At 41.9% G+C, this 20,802-nt stretch overlaps 2 protein-coding genes across 19 annotated transcripts in view; one reads left to right on the top strand and one right to left on the bottom strand.

Annotated features, from left to right (window-relative positions):
* Nucleotides 1-20,802, bottom strand: part of LOC135494543 (FERM, ARHGEF and pleckstrin domain-containing protein 2-like) — an 83,777-nt gene that overhangs the window by 49,414 nt on the left and 13,561 nt on the right. For 15 of the 18 annotated variants that reach the window (XM_064782616.1, XM_064782619.1, XM_064782630.1 and 12 more), the window contains exons 3-7: nt 5,438-5,542; nt 4,853-4,974; nt 2,167-2,264; nt 1,588-1,702; nt 1,164-1,257 (exon numbers count right to left, since the gene is read on the bottom strand). In XM_064782616.1, the coding sequence (XP_064638686.1) occupies nt 1,164-1,257; nt 1,588-1,702; nt 2,167-2,264; nt 4,853-4,974; nt 5,438-5,542 (534 nt within the window). Of the gene's footprint in view, nt 1-1,163; nt 1,258-1,587; nt 1,703-2,166; nt 2,265-4,657; nt 4,780-4,852; nt 4,975-5,437; nt 5,543-20,802 lie in introns of all 18 variants that reach the window. The other 3 variants (XM_064782615.1, XM_064782614.1, XM_064782626.1) reach the window with 3 other exon arrangements.
* Nucleotides 6,460-9,707, top strand: LOC135494545 (uncharacterized). The gene is made up of 2 exons (XM_064782632.1): nt 6,460-6,920; nt 7,121-9,707. Exons 1-2 carry the CDS (start codon nt 6,811-6,813, stop codon nt 8,892-8,894), a joined length of 1,884 nt encoding a protein of 627 aa, XP_064638702.1. The 5' UTR covers nt 6,460-6,810; the 3' UTR covers nt 8,895-9,707.

Genomic DNA, 20,802 nt, shown 5'->3' with positions numbered 1-20,802 from the left:
TAGACCATTACAGTGGCCGATTTTAAGATTCTCTATTGGGTTTTGAAGGTGGTGCTTCATAGCAAAAGCGATTGGCCTGCTCTAGGTTTGATCTGTGATGGAGTTGACAAATGGGGATTATGATATTGGAAAGCCTGTGTATATAGAGTAACGGGGTGGTGAGGTTGGGTCTAATCTGTGGATTCAATCATGCAGGATAATGTCATCGCCAATCAAAACAATTGGGTGGATTTTTCTAAATATGAAGAATTGAAACAGATCTTTGGTTTATTTGTCTAAATGATCTAATCTAATGATGGGTTTGTTGCGATCAAGCCAGGTGAAATCGATGACAAGCTCTGTATGGGAGATCAATGCCCAAGAGGGCCTTGGTGGACTGTTGACCAAGTTTTCTCAAGCATTTAATTTCTGCATTTGACGTCCTTTAGATCAATCTGCCATACAAAAGCCTGCCAATCAGCACCAAACCCATCTGAGTACATGACTGAAACTAACAACACACAACAATGAAAACAGATGACGCCGTATTGCTCAAAATAATTTAGCCCACAATAGGTAAATTGAAGGAAGTAATCAGGGATTATATACAATGGAGAGAGGTCAATAAAAATGGTGCTTTGAAGCCTGACAAAGGTAAACTGAAATATGGTGTGCTTTGTTGCAGATTACAAATCCATGCAAAAATGGTGGGGTGTGAATTCTCGTTGTGCAAATTTGGATGGCAAGCACTTGCAAGACTCTGTTGCTTTGTAACAGGCCAGGTAGCATGCTAGTGCCATAGGAGGTGGTTGCCTGTTAGTTGCTAAGCATTTACTCTAGGTTGCGTAGCAACTGTTGTGGGTTGCTAAGCATTTACTCTTAAGTTGCTAAGCGATTTTCATAGTTGCTAGGTAGGATGCAGTGACGACAAGTTATTTTGAGCAAGAGGGCTAAGATTCCAGCTTTTAGGTCATCAATGTTGGTAGAGCAGATTATTATATATGCCCAAATCAGTTAGGCAAGTAATATCAGAAAAACTTTCACAGTGAGACTTGGATATGGCAATTCTTCACCTCGCTCGATACAACATGGCAATTGATGATGACCCCAAAACCTGGTATCTCATTGAAACACGAAGAGAGATTTAGTAATAACAGGAGCTGCCAGGCTTTCCTCAAACCTACCCTTACCTTGGCTGGGTACATCTTAATACCGTACAGCTCGACTTTCCGCGCCGTGTCTAAAAGATTGAAGTCTGCATCGGCAGGAGTCTGCCCTCTGAAATTTGCAAATAGATTTAGGGGCAATCCCGATATAGGGAAAGGAACTGAAACGTTTCATTTCTAGAGGCGTTGAAAAGATGGGAGACAACAGATCCCCTTGCCTTACACAATCAGGCTACATCAGACAGCCTTTTGAGACATTGAAGCCTGGTAATCTCCAGATGCGACTGTTTCTAGAGGTGATGAAGAGATGGGGAGAGGAAGAGTCCCCTTGCCTTACACTTTCTTGGATGTTTTTGAAATATCCATGGAACAATCATAGATACTCGGCAAGTTCAGCCAGGGGGTTAATATCCATCTCACCCCTTAATTGACCAGTACTTACGTATGCCTTTTATGATATTCTATTATTTTTTCTTCTATTGTTTGATTGGGGACGATTTTACATGTGGATAGGTAGCTCTGGTCTGTAAAGTCATCAATGTAATCGCCTAGTTCCGCTAAAAGAAAAATTTAGGTCGATAAACTTTTGGTTCTGGGCAACATAATATACTCAGTACGCGGTGCCCACATTAACAAACTCAATCAGTAATAATCATATCTGATATTCAAATACAAAGCCGTTGGAAAGATGCACAGGCACGTTGCTCCTCTCCATAACCTGCATGATATCAATCTCACATCTGTCACCAGCAATAAAAAGTTGGCTACTCTAATAACAGTTAGGGTAAAACGACAATTCATATCTCTATCTTGAAAGCAATAAGGCCTAGTTCTTTCCTTATCCAGGCCCTACATTAAATGATCTGTGTTGCCAGCTTGAAAAACCTGTAACTGATAACAGCCTTATTGCTGCACAGAGGAACTAGCTCAGATGCATTTCTTGCTATTTTGACATGGGGGCTTGCTTTCTGTGTTTGGGCGTTTGTCTGATGCGCCCTCTTTGTTCCACACCTTGACTTACCTTGTGTTATATAAGAAACGAGTAGTGCAGCAGTGTTTTCATTACAAGGCATGGTGCCTGACTGGAGGTCACGTTTCACTTGGAGGGCAAACAGGTATCTGGAGAGAGAAGGACGTCGTGCGTGAATCATCAACCGCGGGATCATCATTGTGGAGACTTTCAGTTGGTTATTTCGGTGTCAGAACACAAGGAACCAGGGAACTGCGCTCAATAGGGTATCAGCATCCCAATAGGTGGTGTTGAGTTTCACTTGGGTATGCGCAAAAGTGATGTCAAAACTCAGACAAAATCACACCTTTCCAACTGTTACAACAATGCAATACCTTATGACCGTACCATCAGGTTTACCCCAAGGGTGTTTTTAAGACAAAATGTCAACAAGATTCAAAGACAGATTAATTGATGTGGCGTAAAGGAATGAGACAAAGACAAGGACAGGAACAGTATGCTGTTATCTTATTCAAGACAAGCACAAGATCAAGACATATTCATGTGTTTGTTGAACAAGGACAGAAATCAGGTGTAGAATCATGAAGTATGGAAATGCATTTGAACTGTACATGAAATACAGGAGCGAGTTTGATGTGTATGAATGTGCACTTATAGTGCTGCGATGTATCATGCAGGTGATATGTATCAACAGGACGGAGATGGTGTTTGGACAGAACGGAATAACATTCTTGCACGGTGTCGCAATATGAAACAGTAGAAAACTGAAAGTCAAGTTCATCATTAACAAAGTGAAGACATAAAACATTACAGACGACTGTTAACCGGTCAATTTTCATTTTTGCAGAATTTGCAAAAAAACAAAAAATTTAGGATTTTTTCAAGAAATTTCAAAATTTCATCATGTCCCAAAAAAAATTTTTTTCCGGAATTCTTTTCAGAAATGTTCATGATTTGCAAAAATCAAAATCCACAAAAAATTTGTGAAAAAATCAAAAAAATTTTTTTACAAAAACTCAATACAACTTTTTGGGAAATGAAAAAAAAATGTTCGGAAAATTCCATAATCTGCCAAAATATGAAAATTTTCACAAATCACAAAAAAAGGCGAATTTTTTTGGCGGTTTACAGCTTTTGCAAAGGTTTTCCAATGTTGCCGATGCAGGAGCGTTGACGGTTGGTGTGAGAATAGCGATTGTCCTTCATCGTGGCAATATTCAAGACAAAATTATGATTTCTACCCCTTACTTTTTGTTCCTCATTGACTGAAACAGCTGAGACACAAAACTTATTGTAAACTAGAGTTGAGACTCGACAACTGGCCACATGTTACACTTTCTTACAAATTCTAAAGTGAATTCAAGGCTTCTGACCCCTACTCAGGTACAAACGACTACAAACCTTTCGCTAAACTGGAAAAAATTGTACAGTTTCGACACTCAAACATGGTCACGCACTGACAAACGACATCACACCACTCACAACAACGTCTGTGGAAGCGCAGTGGTTTGCAGAGATCTGAGAGCAAGCGCTAGTGAATAACAGAGAACAGTGATTGGAGATGATTATCTTGATGTGAAAAACAAAAAAAATCTTTAAAAAATTTCGTACTTTTTATTTCATTTTTCTTGCTGCTCAAAATTCTGGAGTCACAACTACTGTAAACTCATTGGCAACCCGTTGGAGTGCACCACCCTTTGATCAACTCCCCCCTCACGACCCAAATCGGACGTCACCTCTCAGAACTTTCAATTTGATGAAATTATCAGCGAGTTCAAAGTCAAAAGCTTTCTAAGCGATTATCTACGAAGATTTCAGGAGATAGTGATGACGAAGCGATCCACCCAAAACGTGTCTGCTTGGACAACAATGGAAAACCTAGTGCGGTGAAATAAACAGCCAAGGTCACAATCGCATAGTCAGATCAATGGCTCAGAGCTGCTGAGGATCAAGAATCTGACTCGACTCCTGATCATCTCACTCAGACAACTGGTAAGACGAGAGTCTAGGTCATCGTGGCATTTAATGCTATGCTCCTGGATGAAAGGCCAGTGGTGATTAGTAGAGACAGTGCCTACCCCTGATGTCACAACAACAGCTCCTTTTTGAAAATGACAACGCATTCATGACCTTGGCGTACGAAGATTGAAATGAATAGCAGCTGATAGGAGGATGTAGATCCAGTCGTGCGTGGCTAGTGTCTAACAGCACTAGCACCAGGCGGCGCTGACGTCTGTCGTGGTGCAATCAATCAATGGCAAGATGACACAGTTGATACCTTTTCTTCCTTTACAAATACTGTAAATAGCATTATAAACAGTTACTGTAAATCTGGTCAGGAACAGTCACATATTTCAAAGCAGGACGTGACAGCTCCTGACCTATCTTACAGTATCATTTCTAATCATTAAAATAACGTTTTTGCCCAAGAAACAGAGGAGTTACATGACTGGCAAGTGGCCATTGATAACCTTCAACCACGGGAACAAGCATATCACCATGACGTCAGCCACCAGGTGGTGCTAGACATGCCGGGACCTACCTCGTATACTCATCTTCTAAAAGCACAGGGTCGGGCGTATAAAATTTTACGCCGAATCGAAAATTTAGCTCGTGAGGTGAGCCGACCTGTTTTAAAATCGGTTTTGCATGGTCCAACCAACACTGGAACAAAAACAATCAAATATGTTAATATTCGGATTAATAATTTTCTTCATCGGATGACGTCATACCGTACCTTGTTAACTCTTCCTCTAGAAGTGCGGGGTCCTGGATGTAGAACTTCACACCAAACCTGAAGTTTAATTCGTGCGGAGACCCGACCTGCTTCAGGATGGGTTTGTCGTGGTCCAGCCAGCACTGGAATAATAGCATATGTTATGGCAACAACAACAACAACAACCATCCTACAGAATCTCATCTCAACGCAGCTCGCAGTTCTTTAGAATCGTTACCACAACAACAGGGGCTTCAACTTTGGCAATATCTTGTACTCAATTTCTAATGCTCCCTGTATTTCCGTCGGAAGCTCACAGAGCCTAAAGACAAATTTCTTTTCTTTAAATTTCTGGATGAGTAAAGACAGACCACATATTCTCAGTAATCTCACTTTCCTCATGTAAACAGGGACAGCATACAACTGGCCATTATTGAAAATTTGGATGATTTTGTACTTATTCTCTAACAAATTAGAATGCAGTACAAACAGTTGTTTAAACAAATATCTCAGGGGTGACAGCTTGGCTCAAATTTTCAACCTCAAACCAATACGGCCAACGATTCCGACAGCCCAAAACCTGTCTTTATTTCCGTAACAACTTACTGTTATTCCCTCTGAGTTGATGTACTCCAAGTCAAAGTAATCCGACTCGAGGACCTGCAGCTTATTGATGACCTCTTCATAAAGATTTCGACCCAAGGCCTTATGCTGGAAAGACAAAACGAAACAAAACATCAGAATTTGCAACACACATTGTATCGTTTAACCAACCAAGGTTGACACAGCCACCATCACTCACCAATGATTTGACATCAGCAACTGTTGCATAATTGATTTGGAAGTATGCTGGCGGTTAATTATGCATGTAAGCGCTAGACAGTTGAGCGGTTGCATGCTTGTCCGCAGGGTCATTCTCGGGAGAAATAACAGACCAGATGAGATGTTGCAATGGACGAGGAGTGGGGAGAACTTAGGACTCGGACATGGATACATTGAGAGAGGTGAGTACCCATTGAAGGTCACCGTGAAGGTGAACAAGTAAGGTCGACCAGACTTGCATTCGACCTAGTTCTGCATGACCATGACCTTGGGATGAATGTTCTTATAAGTGTAAGTGTAGGTTTAGCTTTCGAAGATCTTTGGATAAGTTTGGTATAATTTGATATCAAGCATGGACAATAATAAGCTCAAAAGACAACTCAAATCCTGGAAGCTATGATTATGAATCTACACACTATCTCATTGAAGATAAGTGAATAGATTATTTGGGGACATTAAAATCAACTAAGGACAAATATAGATAGTAATGGAAGCATGTCCAGTAATGGGCCAGTGGTGCCCATGGTGGATGTGACACTAAAGGTATGGAGAGTGTGGTAAGTCATTCTTGGATCCTCATTAGATGAAGACCCTCACATCCTCCCCACACATGATCCAGAAGGATTTGATCACGTCGTTTTGTTTCTCATTTATTTCGAAATAAACAATGCCCACACCATTGTTTGAAAATCATTAAATACATGTAGGTTTTGATCAATATAAATTGAATGGATCTTAAGAATCTATCCGGCCATATGGTGTTGGATTATGGCATATACAGAGCTGCATATGGGTCCAAGCAATCATTGTAGGAGACAGGACCATGTTCGTATTGATCTCAGATACAGTACTAACTCTAGGCACATCAGACCAGGATACATCAAGGTCTCATATTGTACAAATTGAAGCTTGTGAAAGTATATAACAGCTATCTAGTTTATATCATATCAACATTACTTTGACTTTCCGAGTGCCACCCTTATGATCCACTTATCTGTGTCATCGTCATTACAGCTGGCAACGTGTCCAAGTCACACTACTAAAACACCAAGGCATGAGTTCGGCAGAGATTCTGGTCAAACCACGTAACGGATGACACCAAACCAGAGGCAATCCACTGGATATTACTTTGAGGAATATCGAACCAATTGCAGACAATGAAGCTGCAGTATCGTTTCCTCATTGTACTGGCTACGCTGATGTCCATGTCGGTCCTCTTCTTCGAACATCAGCTACTCAAGACAAGGAGGAGACTACTAACACCAAGGTAGGTCTGAAACTATTGGGGAACTTACGAAAGCTCTTTTTCATGATCAAGAATGTAGATTTGCAGAGTAAAGATTGGCTTTAGCTCAACACAGAATCTCTCAGACTTAGTTCCCCAATACCTTATTTGCTTTCACCTTGACTTCTTCCCACACACCTGACCTTGAATCTGATCTTGACCTTTTCACTTTGACCTTTCAGGCTCTTTCTGCATGACCTCCAAGATGTCGATGACACGTTCAAATCTGGAAACGTCATCAAGTCAATCATGGAAATAAACAGTAGAAAGGTGGTGAAGGTGAGGGGGCATCCAACAGATAGGTTAAGCGACATCGACCATGACGGGAACATGGGCTTTCCCGACCATCATACGGGACCAATGATGAAAACACTGAAAACCATTCAAGAGCAAACAACCCATTTCATCGACAAGTTTCATAACAACGTGAAAATGGCCGACACATTACGAAAGGATATCATTACGAGATTTTCTGGCAAAGCAGATGTGATGGTCAAACAGGATTTCGCTGGGATTGGTCATTCAAAGATCAATACGAAACAAACAGAAAGCATCGTTTATTTGGAACCTACTCGTGGCATCAAAGGTCGCAACTCTGGTCAACTGAAAATGACATTGAACAAAGCTGACAGTAGTAAGCTTCAAAAACTCAGTAATGTTGGGTGTGAGGTCATAGATGACCGGACTAGAACTAATATTTCGACGCCTTTTAAGATCTATGTGTACGACATGCCAGCCAAGTTTACAGCCAAAGCGATTGACTGTATCAAGACATCGCATCACGCTGACTGCATGGATCTTGGAAGCTGCGGTATTGGGACGGAACTGAATAAAGATGATATCTTATCGATCCACAACTCACACCAGTTTTCACTAGAGGTTGTCATTCACCATAAAATGTTGACGAGTCCATATCGAACTTTGAACCCGGCCGCGGCAGACATCTTTTATGCACCGATATACGGTGGCGCCTTGTGTGATTGCTTTCGGAACGCAACAAAGAAACGGCAAATCGTCAAAGACTTCTTTAAGTTTTTGCTGAAGACGGAATATTTTAACGCAGGGCGACCGCATCTTTCTGCGCTTCCGAGAATACAGCGTGAGAACGCGCATAACTCTTGGCCGATCCTCGCTCACAAGTTGAGCCATGAGTTGGTCTACCTGACCATTGAGAAAGAACTGGCGCCGGAGCGTGGCCTCCGTAATCATAATCCCAAGGTCAAGGTCATCCCTGTACCATATCCGTCATACGCACATTATCATCCTGACGGACTTGTCAAAGACGGACAAAACATCCGTCTGTTACGGAAACATTTCCTGGAGAGGGACCGTAATGTTTTTCTTTTCTGGGCAGCTGGAGGCAGGAAAAGTAACTGGCTCAGAGGCAATATAATAATGCCGCAGTTTAACTCGACAAAACTCAGCTACCGTCGATACATGAATGAATTAACAACAAAACATCGATTAAAAGAAACAATGAATAGACATTTGAATGTAACCAACGTATCATCAGAGACTTCAGTCCCAGCGTTATGGCTACTGACACCAGAATGCTGGAGTTACCATCGCCATAGTACCATTCCATGGATGCAGCATTCCACATTTTGCCTCCAACCACCCGGAGATTCACCGACTCGCAAATCAATATATGACTCCATTCTCGCCGGGTGTATACCTGTGCTGTTCGACCATAAATATGGTCAAGTCCCATTACCATATTCACGGAAACTGAATTATACCGAGTTCACTGTTTCGTTATCATTAGCGGAGCAGCTGCAAACAAACTATGTTGAGATTTTAAAGTCTCGATATACCGCAAAGGATATCAAACGTTTGCAGAAGAGACTGGTGGAAGTGGCACCTCTATTTCAATACAGCTTCCCGCTAAATAACGGCGAGCCGAAAGATGCAATGGCACCAATCATGGATGAAGTCAAGGAAGTCTTTAAGCTTTAGGGAAGGAGCCATTTAGAATAGACACTACCCTTGCCTTAGGATTGTATTTTGATATCACACAGTGTGACATGATGTCAAAAGCTGGCCACAGACCAGCATATGCAATGTCATATCAGTATTTCTGATGTTGTGTAGGTTGTCAGTGAGTTATAGTCTAATACCGAAGATCGAATATTCAACAATGCCTCTGATAATGCAGTAGGTATGTTGTGACACTCACAGATGGTTTTAATGGTTTTAAATGTAACAGCTCTCAATAATGATATTCAGTTCCAACCAATTCTCCAAGGTGGCAGCACTAGCCAGGCTCAGAGCTGCAAAACTTTGTCAACTATTTCAGTTTGTTTCATTGATTTCATTCTCTGGTTTTGATCCTTGACCCGCTTTGGAAACAAGGCCTGTCAATCCCTTGTAACCAATAGCAGTTCCTTCCATCTTGTGCCTTAATAAACATTGGTGATAAGGAACCAACTCGTGTCTGCGTTAAGACTTTCTCACAACATTTCCGATACATCCCCGTCCTCTCCAGTGTCTTAGTCACCTAGCAACCAGATTTTCATTAACACTGCCAACTTCCCATTAAATACAGTTTTTCTCCTAAACGCTATTGTTGTGTATAATGCTAATAAGTAGCAAATGGTCTCAATATCGATATGATTAGAGCAATTTAATAAACCAAATGATGTTTTGCATTTAATTTAAAGTAATTTTACATCTCATGGAGTTGGTCGAGGATATGATTAGGTTTATTTTCTGTAAAGTTTAACTGAGAGTGAAATTGGTATCAATTAAAGATCACAGAGGATAATTTGAACGAAAAGGAACGGCATTTTAAACAGCATTACTGAAGGGATAAGGTAATTTAAAGATTTTCTTTCAACACCTTGATGCCTGCCGGACAGAAGGACCCACAAACAAGGCTTTGTACTCCATATTTCGAAGTTTCAAAATGATGCTGAAATACATTTGCAGTCTCTTTTCGATGTGATACAGTAGTTACTTTTGTCGATAATATATCAAGTTCCACATCGGCAACAGCCTCATTCGGGCCGTGTCAAAACATGGTTTCTACGCAGCCTCATTCTGATGTACTCACTCCGATACGCTATGAAACTGATTCTACAATGATATAATAAGGCAGCGTGATCCTAAGAGCCTAATCTCTCGGCACTAATACCGCTCCTGTGAAAGGTGTAGCGTTACTCGGCATAAAGCTGGAACATGTCGGAGAAGAGCACGTTTCATCTTTAGGGCCGTGGGTAATAACGACTTAGTTAACCCTCTCCAGACCGGATGTCACTATGTTATAACGGTTCTCGTGAATACGCGCATCAAGTTCAGACCTGATTCTGTGAAAGGGGGTGTTGTAAACCAACTTGCTTCTCAACATCCAACCTATCTTGTCAAGATGCTGCACAGATCAAAATCATTATTTCTTTACTGCTGACCAATCACCCTACAGAAAGCTGAAACCAGAAACTTCCGGCAAGGAACACCTGTCTGTCTCATCCCACCTCCAGTTAAAATTTGCCAAAATCCTCCATACAAATCATGCTGAACGCCAGTGCAAATGTACAGAAGCTGAAGATGAAACAGACTATAGTATCTCTCTGATCCATTGGTAAAGGCATTGATCGGTCGTCAGCTATAATTAGCCACGATAATATCTATGTTTATGTCGACGACAAAGCATGGCACAGACACAGCATACAGACGTCTGCTCATTCAACTTCACGGCGTATATAAATGGTTATTTGAGCGTATATGTCTGCCTCCTCATTCAACATCACCACTCAATATCATGCATTTCATTTTCATGTTATGAATATCGTATTGAACATTCATGCGTTTGGTTTATCTCTGATGGTCAATGGAAGCCATCACAGATCTAACGTCAATCTCGATATTTCATCGTAGCTTTTGTTGTGTTAATTGCAGTTATGCAGCCATTGATGTAAACCCTCCACCATGCAATGTCATTTTGAATGCTTGTTTGAATGCTTCAGCACACAAAATGTACTGTTGATTGTCAGTGTATTGGAACGTCGCAGGTGCGAATTTCACATACTTCAAAGAAAGAACAATGAAAATGTGAAAGGCTTTATTCTCATGTGATTAGTGCCCTTGTAGAGCCCAGGCAGCCTGAGGAAATCTGTCAAAATTGTCTCCACCTGTTATCAGATACAAGGAAGAAAGGAAATGTATTCCTTTATCAGCTTGATGTCCAAATATGGTCATGGAGTCGTCTGGAAAGGGGATGAAAAGGGGCAGTAGATCGATAGAGACTTTGATATGCTCCCAATTCTAATTACGTCCCGATATCCAGATACTTAGTAGATGTTTAACTGACAGGAACACAAAGTAGGTCTGACTGTAGTATATATCTGACTGTCTCACTCCGACTTATACCTCTGTAATGGATTAGTACAGTCTAAAATGCATCAAATAATGCATCGAACAGCTCGACACATTCAAACCATCCTGACAACGAAACTACCCAAGGGAGTACCCACCATTACCATTATCGTCAACAACAACAACGCAATGGTAATCTCATTTGGGCTAATTTCCTCAAATCTGCAAATTAAATTGAAAAGCGACTGCATTACAGAGTTGGTGGTTTGATATTTAACTGATTTTCAACTGGTTTAAGACCCCAGGGTTCATGTCACCACTGGTGCTTTATCTCGCACAGCCTTTAATTTTCACTCTCAATATAGCGAAAATATTTTTAAAAAGAGACGGTAATTCATTGCAAAGATCACAGTCGTTGATTATCGAGCTCCCCACGGCATCGGCAAAGACATCCAAAACATCCACAACATCAAGTGCGCTTATTCAAGCAAAACCTTGGCGTATTGAAAAAGACGACGAATGTCATTGCGATTTTCTGTTCAAATACTTGAGAAAAGCCGCAAGTATCTCTCGGAAATGCTTGTTGTAATTTTTATGGGATTGATCTTTACCGACAGTATAATGAAAGAACGATCGGGATATGAAGAGTTGAACAAATTTGTCCCTTCGACTGGAAAGATTATTCAAGTGATTTGGGGCATCAAAACATTTCAAGAATGAAGGAAATATGAATATGATTATAATTTCACTACAATAGTTAACTTTCTTTCTCTAATTCGGCTTTAGGAGTTTTAGAAGTTTCATTGGAAGAAATTGAAGATAACACATTTGAGTCAAAGGGCTACCTAAGTCCTGGGTACTGACCATTGCCATAGGTAACATGAAGGTCAATGCTCCCTACATCATCATGGCTTACAGACCAGCAAAGAGCATCTGAAGATGATTTCTGCTTCACTGAGACAGAGACCGTCGCAAATAATATCCGCACCACAACAATCAAAACCGCGACGATGATTGATGTATGCGCATGTCCAGGATACAAAAACTCAAATGCCAGAATCCCATGTCATAATGCGATCCCCCTTATAAGATTAATATCATCCAACAGGAGCGTTTTTGCATTTGCTAAATAAGTGTCTAAGATCCGGTGTCACGGCTGAACAACTCCGTAATGGATCATTCTGAGGCAATTTCACTCAGCGGCCGCGAGATGAGGTGGGTGAGAAGGAAGAGACGCAAATGTTGCAGGATGCGTTGGGACGTAAAAAGAGGATTTGTTGCCGTTATTGCGACGTGGATGGATGGGATGAAAAAATGATTTGAGGCTGCGTCGTGATCAGGTAAACGACGGCCAAGTGAGAAACTTACTGTGGTGGAGGAGGAGGGGGGCAGATGTTAGTGGGTTCTGCGGAAAGATCTGCGTAAGAACTTGAAGACTTTGATTTTGGGGAAGGTGGGACAGTTCAAGCCCTGGTACACTGATAGCCTCTGGGTGTGTTGATATGTGTACTGCAGGCACTGTAGAGGCTTTAATTGAACCACTTTACCTGACCATACAGGTAGTACCCCAAAGCAGTACCGCTTCCCTCAGAGTCACAGGATGACAAGGAGGAGTTGTAATGAAAATCAAAACATCGTGTCAAGAACAAATTTGGTCGGAAGAAGGGACTTCGCACCACAACTACGCAACAAAAGTGACCAACGCGAGGCATATTTGATTGGTCACATTACTTCACATAGATGGCTTATAAAAGAGCGTTTCAGCTCCAATAACGATAATCAATGACAATATTGTAATTCTGTCACCATGTGATTGTGAAGCGAGCTGATCAATAGAACACCAGCTTTACTAGATTTCGACTCAATAAGTGATCGATGCAAGTCAGGGTGACTAGCATCCACTTTTTAGAGTCACTAGAAGAAGACAAGTTGCATAGTTAGAACGCCGGACACTAAAATACCACGGGTGAGATTTCATCATCGATAAAACCCATGGGATGCGCCAAGGGTTAAATTCACATGACAAGCAATGACAGCTCAAAATAGCATCACCACTCAGCCCAATCCCTTCACTTTTCACTTCTAATTTCCCCTGAAATCCTCAAGTTTAATCGAATTATGCTAACACCGCGTCAGAGCGGTGCCAGTTTATAGCAGGAATCTAACATTAATCAGCATCTATCAAAATGGAGCTGATGCTCATCTGCGCATTTCAACATCTAACAGAAGAATGCCTGGTGAACCGAGAGGAAGCCTGAGATTCCCCCTCTATCACATAAGTATACCAGGACTGACAGCGAACTAAACCTAGGACAGGCACTGATGTCAGCATTGCGTTCCTCCGACATCCCAAACACTCACTTTGGTATGCAGCAGCCGTAACTTATAGCACTCGCGTCCAAATGAGCCAGAAGAATGCCTGGTCAACGTTACCGTTGCCTCCAGCAATGCCATGACCACAGCAGACGGCCATCTCCATGATATTTATGCACCACCCTCTCTGCCTCATCACTTTTTATCAACAGCCACCTCATTCTCGATCAAGACAATTTACGTTATCATGATTAATGCGTTGTGTCAGACTGGTAATAAGTCGCTACCTGTTGTGGTGATTTTCCATCGGAGTTGCGGCAGCTCGTGTGACGCAGAGATAGCCAGAGACGTGAAGTAAATCTCGGCGACATGCTCACGTATGTGGTGAAGATCGCAGATGATACGGCTTCTTTTGGAAGAGGAGCACTGCAAGCTTAACATTTCTTGCCAAGAAACATAACACTAGTATATGTCCATTGCCAACCAGCATCTTACCACAGTCGACAAGCCACCCCTGTTCACAAGCCTCCTCTTCTACTCTTCCATTCCCAAATTCGCTCAACGCATCCATCCCATGAACTAGATTTCACGAAGACGCCCAGCAGCGCTGTGATTTTGTGACAGAACGTGAGTAGCTAACTGGCATCTTGTAGTTGTATTGAATCACTAACTTGTAAATCTGCAGCTAATTCCATCAATCATCTCACGACAAGATGGCCATCAATCGATACGTTGGAATTGGGTTTTCCGCGGAGAGATTCTATGAGAAAGCGACTCGCTTGCGGTATTACTTGGATTTCCCCTAAAGTCAGTCCACTGTTTAAGGTGTCTGATGAAGAGATGACCCTGTCAAAATATGTGCAATGACCCGAACATTCTTTTAGGGATAAATCATCAGCCAGTTCGCCTGTTCTATAAGAACTGTGACCAATTGTAAGACAGCAGGATCCCAATCTGTATCTCAGTAATTTGTGGCATCTTTGATGGTGCAGATCCCAAGAACTGTAGGCTTTCTTCTTGATTCACCCTGTATGCACACATTAAGCTAACACAAGGTGCCCTTCCCAACGCCATACAACATCACTAGACGGACACATTAACCTGATCCGAAACATTTGTTCAGTAACATGATTCGCCGGCAAATATCCTCTAAAGATGCTTTATGGTTGTAGTGTTGTCTTGGTTGCCGTGGAGATGCAACAGCCTCCCGCGGCATTTAGACATACGTGACTTGGTGACCGCCACATTAGGCAGGGTTGTCGTTAGAGATGAAAACGGCTTCACCTCTCGTTTGATGTAACATATTCGTGTGGAGGATTCTTGCTGTTTCTCTCTGAACACCAGAGGGTGAAACTCTTCTGCTTCATCATCAGTTTGGACATGTTGCTGCACAGTTTGGAGTGGAAGAACACCTAATCAGGCAGGCACCAGGACTGCTCAATGAAATCAATGATCCCACCGTCACACACTCTGGCACACCGTTTAATGGTTTCCCACAGTGCTTTGTAATAGATGCCGAGTGTTGATAATCGCATACATCAGTCGTGTCTCTAATGCGAATAGACGCAGTGATTTCCCTCGAGTTATGCATATTTCATGCACTGCATCATGGGACTGCTGCTAAAAATGGCCTGGAGATGGAAATAAACTGAGGATTTTGAACCAACGAACTGATTCTTCAAGCAATATGCTTGTGGTGTTGCACATGGGTGACCATACTTTATCCAATGGCACACCAATTGTGAAATACAAATCTTTAAAAGAAGTTGAAACGATATCGCGAGCGCTCTTGAAACAAGTGTGCTGATATTGAGGTAATTTCCGGCTGCAGTGTCTTGAAGTATCATAACGCATCTATAAAAGAGTGGCGTCCATTTATCACAACTCCTTCACTCGTCAAAACTGCCTGGAACTTCAAAACATTGCCAATATCTTGGACCTTCTTCACTTCACGAAGAGTTTTCGAGAGCACTCAAAGAAAACTGTCATCGGACATCATATTTCACTACACACGAATATAGCAAGTTGATACACTCCCAGTTTAACCCTCTTTTCACAAGGTCAAATTGTGCTCAGACTGGTCGAGGAACTAGAAGAGACGGATGTTGAGACTTTCACAATCCGCCAGTGATCAGTAGTTCACCTCAAAACTCATAGGTGACAGCTGCAGTCGGGTCCATTTCTGGTGTAATGTGCTCTCTCGTCCTGACGAAAACTCCACAAAAAGAGCAGTGGACTAGCAATACAAAGATCTGTGGTTCAAACCCAGTGAAGACAACTTGATTTTTCTGTCCTTCTTTCATGCTCGGGCGTGAAGTGTCCCACCCAACCAATGATTTCTCATAGAAGGTTGTGTGATAATGTGTTCAATAAAGTTGAAGCAACACTGAGCTAAATGAGTTGGTGGATAGATGGGCGATTGCCTGGCACACCGAGGTATTTCTCACCCCGAAGAAATTCAATTTGAAGACGTTTTTACACAGGTTAACAATAACCTAATCAAGCCAAGTCGGAAATTGGGAAACAATGCCAAACACATTCTATCCTCTCATTGGCAGTTAACTCGGATGTGAGTGATTATCAAGATACAGGTGGTTAGAATAGCAATAGGTTCAGCTTGTTGAACTCATGGAGAACATGGCTCTTGGATGAGAAATATACAGAACAGCTGTACCTGTCTTAACCCTTTGAGATTCGACTCAAAGGAAACCTAAACGAATCTCAATAAACCAACAACAATGGTACTAACAGAAAGTGGTGATTGAGAGCTTTCATACGAATGGTCACATCAATAGGTTTACTATTTAATGACACCTCTACAATGGGCTTATTGAGAGCTTTTCAATGATTGGTCATGTCAATAGGTTTACTAAAGAAATCACTCAAGTGTGCTCATAGGGCATTTTCAGATAAATGGTCACGTGAATCCACCCTGCAAACCTGACATGCGATTAGCTTTCCCCTCCAAACACCAATTACTTCAACCTTATCCCCATCTTGTGTACATTGTGTTCGTTACACGTTTTCACACGCCAGAGCCAGATAAATTATCTGCACAGAATCAATGGCATCTCTGGAAGTAATTAAATTTGACTATTGGCTAACCATGACAGTCATGGCAATGGTAGCTGACATGCGATGCAGGCAGTTAAGGATGGCTTCATTTAGCATTTAGATCGTGGTTTAGCAAAGAGGTGAGATGGGGTTCTGTCTGGGTATCATGTAATCACCCCGCCTGTCACAGTACTGGATTCAACTGTGACAACTCCTTCCCCTCCCCCTCCCAATGCCATCACCCTGCCCCCCAAAAAAGAACTACATGAATTGCAAATGCTCCATTCATTGAAAGTGTTGGAGTATTCATAATTCTGATGATTTCATTGACAACTTCAAAACACCAAAGTAAAGGAAATTTGTTTTTCTTTCAAAAGCAGACACATTATAGCATTTGAAGCAGTCATAAAGTTGACAGTTTTTCGATAAGTACGACAACATTTGGAAAGTATTTGTGGAATGATATCTCTGCTGATTCAATCTTCCCCCACTCCCGCAAGCATCGATGATGAATGGAATCACAAACAGAACCTTCGCACAACTTATCGAGAAAATTCAACTTAATAATTCACGTTGGAGGACAAAGCACCCCTCAGAGCAATGAAGGGAATAACCAGCCAATGGGTATGCCACCTCCGGCCATCCCGGCACAAGACAGAAAGTGATCACACAATATCGCCAATTACCCAGCAACCATTGCTGAAAGATGAGGATGAAAACATGCCTCATCGAGCAATAAAAACAAGTTCGTCTTGAAGAGATCTATGTATGTAACCGGCCACTTTTGCTCCAACCAGGAGGAAAATACCTTTGAAAGATTCATGTGGGTTTTCTGCTTGGTGCCCACGGTAGAAAGGTTCATATGGCTGAATAAATAGTAAGGTAATATAATCTTCAGTTCAACTCAGAGATCGATCATCATCAGAATGTACAACAGGCATGAAAGGTTTATGCAAAGTAATGTTCTGGAGTAACATGTCTTACCATGCAGGATTGGACAGACAGGTGATCTTACTCCTGACCAGCACTTTAATAATAGATCTCAGCTACCAGAGACCAGAACTGGTGATTGCGTCCTGAGACCATGTGTGAATAATGTACAAACCCAAAAGTCCCCCGAGAGAGCATGTCAAGGGTCTTCACAATAGCGACCAGTGATTGTCTTAACCCCTTGCACTCCTTGGCAGGTTGCACAATTGGCAGCTTGAGCTATTGCCTTACAATCGACCACTGATTTGTGTTCAACCCATGAGTTTTCTCCAGAACGCTTTAGAATTGGCTCTTTAAAATTGGACTGAGAGAGGTTCTCTGGTATGGAATATCTCCATCTCCTGCGAGGTTTTCTCAGCAGTTAAATAGCTTGACTTCAAAACAATTTTAATCCCCTTTGAGAACTGAATCCAGTTTTGAACAGATCCTCTTCCGATGCGAATTTGGCTCTGTTGATAACATTGGGGTATTTTACTCAACTTGAAATAAACTTTGTAATCCTAGTGGAATGTTTTTTAGCAAAGTTTGACTCAAGTTGTGTGGTTCACTTTGATACAGCCTACAGGGAATATAATCCCACCAACAGAGATGGCCCGACGAAGAACAAACCATGGTTATTGGAGCAGAATGGGCCGTGCAAGGAACCTTCTCATGACTGGGTACGGTTTGACCCGAGTCTTGCTGACTCACAACTAGAGCACTCCATCTGGACTTCTTCCATGGAATTTCGACACTCTAGGGGCTCAACAAACTAAAAAGGTCTGTGAAGAAAGTTAACAATTTCTCTTGCAAAAGGCATGAATCAGTTGTAATGAAGAGTTTTTTATGATGTTGAATGGGATTTGAACACTGCTTTGCTTACATCCCAACTTTTTCTGGGGTATCATAAGTATGTAACACATGTAACATAAGTCTACATTCAAACTCCATTTTTTTTCTGGCCAAACGGCTTAACTAACTTAACTGACAGCAGTTCATCCAAGTGCACTCAAACAGGAGCAACCTGTAGTGTTCCTGCCCAGCACTACCTTTCGTTATGTACGCGCCACTTGCCATACTGATTGGAGATCATCTTCTAACAATCCCAATCAGAGGTACGTTTTTTCATTGTATGGGCTGTTTGTAGACCTTTCAAGCAGAAACTGCCAACTTTTTTTGTCAACGTTTTTCCTGTGCTAAGTGTGTGTTATCTTAGGTATGGCACACCTGTTGGGAGAGCAGTTATCTTAGCTTTATCCATTTTCAGCAAACATTAACCCGAAGATGGTCAGAGCATTGAAAATAGTAAGAATTGCTGTCCAACGTTTGATCAGGAGGTAACATCAAAACGCTAAGTTCTGGTTTGACACCGCAATCCCCTCGGCAATAGCAACATCTACTCCTTCTTTCCTGCATTTAAGTTAACTTTTTAGTCGAGACCTACCTTTCACTGGATACTCAGCCTGAGTGAGCAGGGAAAAGATAGTTGCAGACATGCCACGAACTAGCGGTCTAGTTCTGACGAATTCCTGGATAGAGTTGCATTGGCTATTATGCAGTGGTGAAGGTACCCATATGCTAATCAAGGGCCTACTCGCTGAAACCGTAGGCGAAGCGCACTTAATCAGCAAAGGATCATTCCAGAAGAATTCTGCTATTACATGAAAGGCTGCTGTAGTTATAGAACACTACTCGCTTCTTGTTTGTTCAATTGGTATTGAGTAACCGCCCTGAGGCCTCCTTGGCCAAGGGGCTCAGTAAGATTGGATGCTGATGCAATGGAAGCAATTCAAGTTGCCAGATTCCTATTGCTCATGGATCCTTGCCACTGCTTATGAAGTCTGTCACTTTCTCAGCACAGAGTGACTGCATTCCAGTCCAGTAGACTTTCAGACACAATCTATATCATAATACTATAAGGCGGCTCGCTAAAGTGCCATTTGGGGGTCGTGTTTCGTCTCGAAATTTTGCACGTTTGCAGGTGATATGTTATCCTGATGCAACGTCATGTTTATTTTCGGAAATTTACTTCAGCGGAGCAGTAATGAGGGATTTTTAATCGGACACGGTCAATTCTCCTTATCACTCACGGAAGCCAAGCCATTGCTGTTCAGTTATGCAGGGGATTAATGAATCACCTGCACTCCCTGTGGGGTGACTAACACTACCTGTTGAACGGCTGGCTGTAGGGGGATGATTGGAACAGCCTGTACACGTGTTGACCTGCTGAACCAAGGTTAATGTTATTTTCAATCCACGATTGTAGGTCACCTGATCTTCGAGATTTCGCGGGAAAGAAATTGTAAACAAACGCATGTGTGCAGTTCAAATGTAAACAAAAATGTATTTTGATACTTTTGGTTGCTGGACTTGGGTTTTCCCGCAGTAAGGAGCTGGGGTCAAATTGATGGTCTATCGTATATTGGTACTGTATTAGCCAGAGCTAGCCCTTGATTATGAAGGGATTTTCAAATTAAAGGTTACAATGGTATGTTAATGTGCTCACCACAGCTTTCAAAACTTGATGTATCTGAAGAGGCACTCTGAACTTGGCATGGCCTTATCAAGGAGCTGCTCACGGTGCTGAACTTCTAGCTTGCCTGTCGACTAAGTGCCTTGCCCGAGATCATGCTACATGTAGGAGGAGCACGCATTTTAAAGTTTTAGTAGTGATAGTGCAATTGGTCCGAGCCATTTGGAGGCCGACATGTGAAGGCCTATCTGGGTTCTCCTTCATCTCCGTATAAAAAGGGGCATATTGCTGACTAAGGAACGAGGTATATTCACATTGCCTCATCATCTCATTCGGACCAATTGATTTACTTTTATATGCACGCATACAGCACGCCACAGGGTCCGAGTCTGTGGACAAATGGTTGGTTTAATTTGTCTATTCGATATTGCTCCTTTGATATTGCATTATATTTTCATTGCAATTCAATCTATTCAAGGTATAGCCCATTTGAACCTGCCTGCGCCACGGGTACAATGCTAGTGGTGGAATTATCGCTAAAGACTTTTCAGTCAAAGCATCAATACTGCCCGATTCCCCCAAGCAAACTTGAATGAACAGACCATCTGGCAATAGTCAGGCCGTTAAGTAAGCTCAATACAAGATGGACACCATTCCATGTACATTTTACAATGATCTACACAGCAGCTTCTTTCTACACCATGTGAAACAGAGCAAGCACAACGCATGCATAAATAAGCAGGC

This window comes from Lineus longissimus, chromosome 10 (genome assembly GCF_910592395.1).
Source record: "Lineus longissimus chromosome 10, tnLinLong1.2, whole genome shotgun sequence".
Classification (NCBI taxonomy): domain Eukaryota; kingdom Metazoa; phylum Nemertea; class Pilidiophora; order Heteronemertea; family Lineidae; genus Lineus; species Lineus longissimus.
Note: the sequence above shows the minus strand (reverse complement) of the source record. Positions and strands in the feature narration are given on the sequence as shown.